The following is a 10,934-nucleotide window of genomic DNA, read 5'->3' as shown; positions in this document are numbered from 1 at the left end:
AGAGGGAAAGATGTCAGCTAATTCATCATACGTATGTAGTATTGTTTTGAAGATCAAATTATTGTATTAAAAATACATTTCTCCATAAAGCCTACAAGGTAGCATATTCCAAATAACATAACAAATGTTTTTAGCACTGTAGTTTTATGCTAAAAATGTAGTTTATGTTGCTTTTTTAATGTATTTTCAAGTAGGAAAAATACATCACTGCAACAACAATTCCTTTTCTTTTACCACATTTGTTGGCCAATTAGTCATCCACATAGTTAACAAGTCAGGCATGACTGGATGTCTGTGAAGGGGATTTACTTTCCTAGCTATGCTACTGTCATTACCATCCTTTGTACTCATGATAATGTGTCTCCTGAGCAGTTGCCATGAAAAGTAAGTAAAAGGCTCACAGCTTTAAGTGTGATACTGTACGCTTTATTTTAGCTGTCGCTAGACAGACATGCATCTACAGCGTGTTTTAGGATCCTTATTATAATATTTCACTTCATTGCAACATCCTGGAAATGCCAAATGAGGTGCTATATGAGCTCTTTAGCACATTGTCCATACACTAATCGCACAATATCACACTTTCTCATGGAGTTCACAATGAACTGTATCAAGGAAAAAGCTGTTATGCTTTAATCCCATCCCACTTTAAATCTGAGAGAAGCTAATGAAGACAACTCAGATGCTGTTAGAAACTGATGACAAATGATGTTTCATACTTACAGTTTGGAGTCCTCTAGTGCCTGTCTCCATCCGTCATGCTCTTGTAGGATGTCTCAGATTATCACCAGAGACATCATTTCTGTCAAATCTCGATCTCTGTGCATGTGTTTCTATTTATTGCTGTGGTCACATGGAATTTGGCCAAGTGCACTGCATAATTCAAAGATTGATCTATTTTTTAAACTGCGGAGAGTAAATTTGAGAAGGAACCACAATTACAGACAAAATATGGGTCTAAGATTGTTATGAAATCATCCGTTTTGGTCCGTCACCTTTCCAAATGGCTCACAGAACTGCACACATTCATTTTCAATCTGTTTTCCACCTCTCCAGCGCAGTGTCACATTGAATGGTGTTTTTATGAATCATAGAGATGATCTTGGACATATTAGGAGAGTAATTTGCAGAGGGAATGTTTGGAGTAATAATAATAGTCATCTGTTAGCTGAGGGAGGCATGACCATGACCTAACTCCAGGGTGCATGCAAAAACGACGCTTCACTTTGTTACACTGTCTCTCTGTCAGCTCGTTTTAACTTTGTTTTCCATTTTTCTGATTGCTCCAACCCTCCTCTCCTTACCCATCTGATCTGTCTACCCCTTCACAACAGTCATCTACCCCCCCCCCAGTGCTATTCCTTTTGCCTCTCCAAAAGGAATGCACAGCGAAGGTTTCGTCAGGAGTTATTGCAGAAACCTACACCCCTTGGCTTGGATTCTTGCTAAGTGTAAAGGTCACTGTTACTCCCACACAAAATGGCAGTGGCTGTACAGTTGTGCACACAGACTCAGATGCTGTCCGCCCCCCCAACAGAGTGCATGTCATTGCATTCCTGCGTCTTCTGCCTCTTATCAGGACTTTGGGTTAACACAAACACAGCACAGCAGGATCAGGGGATTCTCATTTCTCCAGCTCACTATGAGCAGTTCAATCTCAGCGTAAATGAAACCTGCTAAAGTCATAGTCACATGCCACCTGGAGACACAATCTCTCTGTGCAAACTCTGCTTTGTCCCTTTATGAGCTGTCCATCCTGCCTGTTCCAGACTTTGATCCAGGTGTTGCAGCTGTGTAGTCTGTAAAAGTGGCTGATTTTTTTTATAGCATTACTGAAACAGCATCCCCTCCACATGCCTCGGTAATGTAGGCCAGAGTGTTTGCTCTTCAGTGAATTTTAACAGTGAAAGAATACGCCCCCCTCCAGAGTGTTATTCTTGCCTTGGAGGATTGAGGGGACAAATAGACATGTTTTGGAGCCAAAGGCGCCCCTGGGGCTTAGGGAAATATGGTAAGAGGGAAGAGATCATTAGTTTTCCTAGATCCTATTGGAGCTTCTTTTAGATCCTTTATGCATTTTGTTTAAAACTATGGCTGAAGTTGATCATTCTATCAAGAAAAGATTATGTAGAGTAAATTGAGGGTCTGGCATGTTGTTGTGGAATGTAAAGATTTATGGCTTTACTAGTTGAGTGCTACAGCCCATATAGAGCCCCTGGCTCTGCACCCACCTGTGCACCCTGCATAATGATCAGCCAGACACTCAGGATGGATGTTAATGGTAATTTAAAGCTTCTTAAGTTTCAACCAAGTAGAGAACCAGAAACATCTGCTATACAAAGATACACTCCTTTCTGAATGTTCACAAAGCCTCAGCCACAACTTCTGACAGTGCTCCCCTCTGCACCTCTTTCCTAGATGCCCCCTCTGTTGTATTGAAACCAGGGTTATTATGGGGAAACATCTGGCTCTAATTAGAGCCTTCGCCTCCCTCCCTCCCCCACTCACGTCACCCCCCCCCCCTCCCCTCATGGCTGCTGTTGTCCTTTCAGCATCTCTGCCCGTATCTTCATCCATTCCCGAACTTTCTGCCCCCTCCGAGTCCTCCCCACTTATTTGTACTCTCCGCCCATCCCGAGCGAGCGGCCTCCCCCTATATCTTTCATCTCTTGCCTCCTGCTACCATCTCCCTTTTCTGCAACAGTCTGCTTCACTTTGTGTGCACGCTGCATCATGACGCATGTGGGCTGCATCTGGGGTCTCTTCTTGTTCCTGTCTCTGAGTTTAGAATGGACGACAGCTCAGCAGACCAACAACACCAGGTGAGGAGATTGTGTATATTTGAGAAATGTGTCATGGACATGTCTTGAAATGAATTATAATCTTTATTTATGTGACTTTTATGATATTTTACGTGAGGCTACTATTCTTAGTGTGAACAAAAATCCATTAATTACGTTCACAAGAGTCTGTAACTTAAGCACTAAAAATACTCTGAATTCTTTCCTGTCTCTGTAAGTAAATTCTTTCCAGTACAGTGTTTGATTGGGCACAGAGCTCATGATGTGAGGCATGCTGAGTCTGCAGTGGCTGAGCCGCCACAGATGTTAATGCTTTTGGTTCTGCCTGCCTGTGGGGTCGAGTCAGAACAACTTGGCTCTGGCTCTGGACATCTTGGCTCTAATCAGCAAGCGTCTGACTGTTTGCTGGGGTTCTGCTGTTTAAGCTCCTAGTTTGTGGGAAACTGTTTTTCCTTTGCATCTAAGTATATGTTTACTTATACGTATGGGGGATGGCTGACAAATGCTTTTCTAACTTTCTTACTTCTTGTGTGTCATGAATAATTTGAACATCCTTTTTTCAGTTGAGCCAAAAACAACAACTCTCCACACCACAGACTGCAAATGCCTATAAAATGTCAACAAAAAAACCCCGCCAACTTTATAATAAGAGGCATTTTCTTCTTAGCTCACAAGTATACAAATGTATATGTATACCTGCTGGCAACAGCCTGATATAGGGAATGTTCCCTTCTGTGAAATTAGTTTTGAGCTTTGTGAGTGTTTGCAAAGCAAGATAATTAGCGTTTTTGTTCATGCTTCTTCATTTTCATCACTTTAATTAATGCAGTAGTTCCCTGATATTTTAAACCATGGCCCCCATCCAGAGTGATTTCTTTTCCATGTGGCATCCACATTACTGTATATGACAATTGTGAGCTGTGGCATAACTTCATTTTCATTCAACACTGCATGGGGATTCTGATGTTTAGTGGTTGGATAAAAATGTAGTCAAAGTACACATGTACACTTTTCTCTGATAGCTCATTGTTGATACCTGAATATCAGGAAACTAAATAATCACCAATGTTGTTACTTTTGACAATTTGTGACAATTTGCATCCTCTCTGTAGACTCTGGAAATCCTGTATGGATTAACAGAATTCTTCTTCGACTATTTGTTTTTATAATCACTCATTCAATTATTTAACATAGCTACACTTTGGTACTCCATACATAACAGTCAGTGTCAACACTTGACTTTTCAAATAAAGTGAGGCCTCACATCTATTTTAAGGCTTTACTATTTCATGATTGAGATGGATGAGTACAGTATAAGTAAACAAGGATCTGTGTTAATAAATCGTCTTTAGCTAAACATGTTCCTGCTGCAGAGCTTAAGTGTTGACACAAACAACTTGATGTTGGGATGACTATTTTTCTTTTCTTTTTGTTTTTACTTGCTTGATCTTAGGACATCTAATTACAGACTTAAATTTGGGGAATCAAATGCATCAATAAATGGAGCAACATGTTCACCCTGTAGAGGCTAATGACTTATGGTCTGACGGTCAGATAATGAAAATCCTTGTTTACTTACAGTATACTCAGTTTCTCTACAGCACGTCAGTGGCCTATTAGTCAGAGTTCAAAGACAGACTGTTAAAAGTCAGTCAACATACTTGTATCTGTTGGAAGTTGAGAGATTCTCAGGGGACTTGTATTACTGCGGTTATATTAGGGGCTTTCCGACCAGAGGGATTTTTGCAGTTCTTAGAACTAAACATTCCTAGAACACGTGTCGTGTTCCGACAGGAAAAATTTGGGTATTTTTAAGTTCCTCTGGCCACAGTAGCGTACTTTTTTAGCTCCTACTTCAGAGCATTGTCTTTTCCCTTTTCCCTTTTCCTAGGTGTACTTGATTGGTCGAACTTATAAGTCACGCCCACTGCCAACTCGGAACTTGCAGACAGAGCAACAACCACCAACGGGACATTTTTAACAATTTTCACCATCTTATTCATCATTAAATTCACTTCTGACAACATTTTAGGCGAGAAATTAACTGTTAAGATTTCAAATATAGGCAGTCTTGCGAAAATTGATGCCGAATTGACAATTTGCTTCAAAGTTTTCGGAGTTGAGAACCTCCATGAAGTCATGCTCAGACACCTCGCTGTAAACTGGAGGTCTCTCAGACCGCTCTCGTAAATAAGAGACTTTCATTTCGCCGTTGACGGTTCGTTTGTTTAAATATCACAACACATGTCCATCATAAGATTAACGGGAACCTGTGGTTAACTGTCTTTTCGGAGTTAAACTCCACAAGCGTGTCCTGCGGCTCGCCGGCCGTCACACACACACACACACACGTCCACAGCGCAGCAGGCAGAGGCGGGGTCTGTTCCGAGTATAATAAAGCCCCGTCTGTGTTAAGCAAAACATTACGTGAATTACTACAAGAATGGACGGAATGCGGAACTCGGAAAAGTGGACTGATGCGGAGGTGCAGGCACTGCTGGCCATGTACGGCCTCCTCCATGCTGCTTTGTTGTTGTTGTATGTGACACTAAGGTCTAGTGACGATGCTATAAAGACCGCTGCCATGCTTGCGTCACTCCATTACCCCTCCTACCAGTCCCTATGGCCACTTGGCCAGTGGGAATACAAACGGAAAAGAAGATTTTGGGGGAGAGTAGTTCTTAGAACTGCTTAGAAGTGTACTTTTACTCTAAAAAGTACAAGTACTATCCGTGCGGAACGCACCTATTGTCTCCTAGACCCAGGCCCGTATCCATGATTTCAGCAATACCGAGGTCGACATTTTTTTAATTTCCCTGACCTAATATGCCCATTTATAAGACGTTTGGAGAGCAACTATTGTATAACAGTAGCTTCAAAACCATGTTGGTCCCAGAGGAACAACACGTTTATTTTAGGCAGTTAAATAACTTTTCTTTTTTTTTTTATCATTGGGAAAAATAATACCAAGGTCCGGAGCTCGGTGTCCTCAATGGTAGATACGGCCATGCCTAGACCTACAATGCCATTAGTGCTGTCCATGATATTTTCCCCACTGTCTCCTTCATCACAGGCCTGTGTTCTACTGTGGAGGAGACCTGGTCACAGACTCAGGCTTTGTTGGCAGTGAGGGGTTCCCAAGCTTCTACAAACCCAACAGCAAATGTACCTGGCGTATCACTGTGAGTCCCTTACCCTGCAACATGTCTAAATACTGACTCCTTCCTCACTCAGTGTCTCAGTGTCTGACTCATATACAATCTCTCTGGTTCCCAGGTCCCAGAGGGAAATGTGGTCATGCTCTCTTTCCGCATTTTTGACCTGGAGGCTGACTCACAGTGCCGCTATGACTATCTGGATGTTTACAACGGCCATTCCAACTTGGTGCAAAAACTAGGCCGCTTTTGTGGAACATTCCGGCCTGGCGCTCTTATTTCTACCACAAACACCATGATGCTAGAGATGGGGTCTGATGCAGAGACGCAGGGTAGAGGATTTGTGGCCTATTTCAGTGGAGCCAAACCGTACGTAGACGGTATGTGGTCACAATATTTCTTTTTTTATTTTATATTAAGCCTACATGGGCTTACCAACACACCACTAATTATGTAAACTAGGCCCAGAATGCAGCACATACATTTTCAAATGATACTGCAAAACCACTCACATAATTATTCATAATAATTTATAATTGAGCTTTTCAGACCTAAATTCTTAATTACAAATAAAGCAATAAGTTGTGAAAATCCCCTTTTACTGATTGGACAGTATAACCCACTTATCCTTCTGGAAAAAAGACTGCAGAGGATCTGGACAAAAATCCAACTTTAATAGCAACTTATTAAGCAAAATGTGCTCCTATTAATAGCTTATAACTGATATATAAATGATAAGTACATTAACCATTAATAATGCTAGTACATGTTTTACAAGTAAACTTAGCTACCTAACAGCTTAGTTTAGTTTACCTTGCTCATCAATTCAGCAGCATTTCTCTCCCTCAATCCTCAATGTTACTGAGCTCATAAAGGGGTTGCTCACAGATGTATCAAGCAACTATTTCCAACAGTTCACACTAAAAGGAGATTTGCATCAAACATCAAGAGTGAACACAACTTGCTAGTACTGTAAAACAAGACTACAGTGAAATCTTCTCCAGTTGTCTTTTATTATGAAACACAGTATTCCTTTCTCAGTGTAGAGGCTAAAAAAAGATATAGCTTTTTCTACCTTTTCTTATGCCTAAGGCATATTAAAGATCTATCAACCATGAAGGAAATAACATTAATTTATTTGAGTATTTTTTGCGTAAAAGTGATACTAGAAGTTTGTAGGGCCAAGGTTAATGCTAAGCCCCTGAGCTTGTACGATGTATTTCCCTGATGGATACTTTTGATTATGCCAAATTAACAGCTAGATTAAGGATACTAGCTCTTAATTGTGCAAACAATATCTTAAACGTCATGATAAGTGGCATTGATTTAACATATGATCAACTATTCCAAACTTAAAAGTAAAAAAAAAATGATCAAGAAAAAATTAGTGAACACATCGGTACTTTGCATACTTCTTAGAAAATAGTTTACTGTTATCTTCATTCTTTAATCTGATGGAGTGTGTACGACTTGTTTCAGACCAGCAGTTCTGTGGGGGGAAGATGACAAAAGCCCAGGGAGAGATCATGACGCCCAACTGGCCTGACAAGAAATATCCTGCAGGAACCAGCTGCTCCTGGCTTATCACTGTGGAGCCTGATATGGTCGGCAGCACACTCACTCCCAACATGGAAACATTTTATTTTATTTAAGTCTCTACACACCCTGCATGGAAAACAAATGTTTAAGTGATCATTTATAGTCATATTTCTGTTTCTTTCTGGGTACCAGGTAATCCAAGTGAAGTTTGATAAGTTCGTCTTGGAGGCTGACACCTATTGTCGGTTTGACTATGTGGCATTCTTTAACGGTGGAGAGAAAGATGATTCAAGGCTGATTGGAAGATATTGTGGCGATCAGGCCCCACAGTAAGTGACAGATATCTCTAAAGGTGTTTGTTGGCCTTTAAAGTCAATATAAAATCAACTCCTAACTTAACTTTCCACCTCATCTTCTACCTGTCTCTTGTCCAGGCCCATCATTACCAGCGGCAACGTGCTACTGGTCCAATTCGTGTCGGATCTCAGTGTGACATCTGATGGATTCCTTGCCCACTATACCAGCGTCCCACCTGGTTCTCAGATACCAACATTGGACTCAGGAGCCAGTACGAGGTCCATCCCCCCAAAACCTGCAGTCAAAACAGCTGAATCTAAACCTCCTGCTGTCACCACACAGCCCCCCGTCCCCACCGCCAAATATGTGCCACCTGAGATACCCAAACCAGTCAAACCCACAAGAGGCCAGGGACAGGCGACCACAGGCGGGAGGGTTCCCATCACAAGACCAAATGGAAAGAGGCCTGGTGGGTGAAGTTATGTGCTATGCTTGTGTTTCAATGTGCACAAGATGTATATCTAATGTTTAATGTCTTTTTATGCATTCTTTATGTTTCAGTTCTTCAAAATCCTCTGTGTGCCAAAGCCTGTAAAAGAGATGGAACCATCAAGACCAGTTTCTGTGCAAGTGAATTTGGTAAGTTTCTTAAAGCCAATTGATAGTCCTGCATTAAATCGACACCGTAGGTACGTGCGTGGGTACGTGCGTGGGTACATGCATGGATACGTGTGTAGTGTAGATACGGACTCTATGCTGTACCCTGTGCCGTAGCCTAAAGTGTACTTATAAAAAAAATTTAACTACATGTTGCGGCTACACAGAACACAACAAATGTGATTGGTCCACTTGGCCCTGGCTTGGTACCCATAGACATATATAAAATGGACCAACATATCCCGTTGCTCTGGACGGAAGCACTTTTCTGGTGATGGCTGAGCGTTACTGCGCAGCCTCCAACTGAGAGAGACGATGTAAATGTGACGTGAGCAACGTGTCTGAAAGTTGTAAGTCTTCTGGTAGCTGTGACAAGAGAAATCTCAATCATTCCGAATCTTGCAGAGACGGAGAGCGTAGGTATATGAAAGGAGATAACATGGACACAGGCTAATTATTGCTAACTAAAATGCTAGTTAACATTAGTAATTAAACTTCTCGAAACTGCCTGCGAGCTTCTCCTGTACTATACGGTAATTCCTCTACTATGCAACAGTAAGTTGCGTAGTTATGACACAATCGTTGTGTCTATTTTTACAAAAAAGTCTACTACGGAGCCATAACGTGAGATACAAGGTAATTGAGCCTTTTATACATTGTTGTGTTTCTTTAGAAATAAACAATGGACAAATAAAGTCTTTAAACGCTTCAGATGTAAAGTTATTCGCTGTCAAAGTTGCGCCAAAATGAATGGCAGTCAATGGAATGCTAACGGGAGGTGATGGCTTGGTAGCATCAAAATGACGCCATAGGAGACACTTTGTTTCTCCGTCTAGCCTCCAGAGTCGGTACTCGCTCGAAGCTAATCCCCGTCACTCTCTCACTTGCTCGCTCGCTCACACACATGCCGGCCCTGCTATACTCTTAAAGAGATACGCTAAAATGAAGCAGACACCAGCGCACAAGTATAAACCAAAGGCCACTTACGTAGACTACAGCGTAAGCTCTGCGCAAAGACCCTGCAGAAGCATAAATCCTGCTTTACCCTTCACATATGCAGCAAGTAACCAATCAGATGTTGTGTTCTGACTGAGCCCTCCTTTTTCAGTGATAACCGGGAAGGTGAACTCTCTGGCCCCCGGGCCCCGAGGCACTCTTTTTGTTAGCATCTCCCTCATTAAGGTCTACAAGGCAGGTCGACTAACAATCACACAAGTCGGAGAGACCATGTCGGTTAAGCTGGTGTCACAGTGCAAGAAGTGCCCGTTGCTCCGAAGAGGTATCTTGGATTTATATACACACACTACCACAGCTTATTAGCATTTCCATTTTCTCAAAAGTATAATACTGATCAATCTTTCTGGTCATATCTTCTTCCAATAGGTGCCAACTACATTATAATGGGTCAAGTGAATGAAGCTGGACGTGGTACCCTGGAACCTGGTGCATTTACAGCTCCATACAAAGCACCCCATGACAAATTATTAATGAATATCAACGACCAACCATGTTAATGTCACACTTCTGTTCAGGCCAGGAAATTCAGATAACATACCAAACACACAAATCCAGATATTACAATGTGAAATACAGATCTATTAAAGCAACATTACAGTAAAATATATAGTTTTATCCACCATTTTAAAGAATACAAATACTTTTATTCAAACACCTGCCGAACCTAACATTTGTAATTTATATATGAATAAAGGTTTTATATCTCTTTGAAATGGTTTGACTGCATCTTTTTTTTTATACCTTTGCAGCTCTAGCTCTCTCCAACTGTGGCTCTGAGTCCACCTAGTGGATCTAAAGCATTATAGCACTCAAGATAAAATATTCCTAATCCAATTTGCTTCCAAAGTAGGTCTGTTTAAAATCCTGTGCAGGAGTTGACAATTAGTCAAGTAGTGTTAGGCATGTAGATTAATGATCCCAGAATGTTTCTTTGTGTTGTTTTTAAATCTAAATGAGAAAAACGAACTGTCTAAAATCAGATTTAAATTAGATCTCAATGAAAAATGTTACTCTTCCTTCCAAAGATGCTCTTTGTTTGTTATCTATCAAGACCTGGTGACGCTCCAGGATGGTCTGGGATCAGCTCTGAGCCATTTAAAAAAAAGAAGAAATAAGCAAATGAAGAAAATAAATACATAAATGAATTGATGTTCATATGGTCCAAACTGACAGAAAACAAGAGCTTGAATACTATGCTATTGCAATGACTGCTAACTCCAACTGTAAATTATTATATATAACATTGTATTATGAATCTTTTAACACAAGGATGCACTCCCTTGGATTAACAGAAATGTCAGAAACGGTATCAAATTGTAATATGTATCCATATGAATATTATTGCAAAATATGTATAATAATAACCTGTACTATATACTACTAAACATGTATCTCCTGAACAAAGGCAACGGGTCAGACTCCTGTACACATAACAGTAACATTAATTGCTGAACTTAAATATTCATCA

General features: G+C 40.9%; 1 protein-coding gene across 1 annotated transcript; it reads left to right on the top strand.

The window, feature by feature from the left end:
• Positions 1–2,670: 2,670 nt before the first annotated feature.
• On the top strand, positions 2,671–10,179 carry pcolcea (procollagen C-endopeptidase enhancer a). The gene is made up of 9 exons (XM_078266273.1): positions 2,671–2,822; positions 5,875–5,983; positions 6,078–6,336; positions 7,436–7,560; positions 7,688–7,824; positions 7,930–8,261; positions 8,354–8,431; positions 9,558–9,728; positions 9,833–10,179. Exons 1-9 carry the CDS (start codon positions 2,734–2,736, stop codon positions 9,961–9,963), a joined length of 1,431 nt encoding a protein of 476 aa, XP_078122399.1. The 5' UTR covers positions 2,671–2,733; the 3' UTR covers positions 9,964–10,179.
• The last annotated feature ends 755 nt before the right edge of the window (positions 10,180–10,934 follow it).

This window comes from Sander vitreus, chromosome 13, assembly GCF_031162955.1.
Source record: "Sander vitreus isolate 19-12246 chromosome 13, sanVit1, whole genome shotgun sequence".
Classification (NCBI taxonomy): domain Eukaryota; kingdom Metazoa; phylum Chordata; class Actinopteri; order Perciformes; family Percidae; genus Sander; species Sander vitreus.
The sequence above is the reverse complement of the archived record's forward strand: the minus strand, read 5'-3'. Positions and strand labels throughout refer to the sequence as shown.

Coding starts and splice junctions, on each gene's coding strand:
- pcolcea (XM_078266273.1), top strand. CDS start 2,734: ATGACGCATGTGGGCTGCATCTGGGGTCTCTTCTTGTTCCTGTCTCTG. Junction 7,561..7,687: donor TCACTGTGGAGCCTGATATG/GTCGGCAGCACA, acceptor TCTGGGTACCAG/GTAATCCAAGTGAAGTTTGA. Junction 8,262..8,353: donor ACCAAATGGAAAGAGGCCTG/GTGGGTGAAGTT, acceptor TTTATGTTTCAG/TTCTTCAAAATCCTCTGTGT.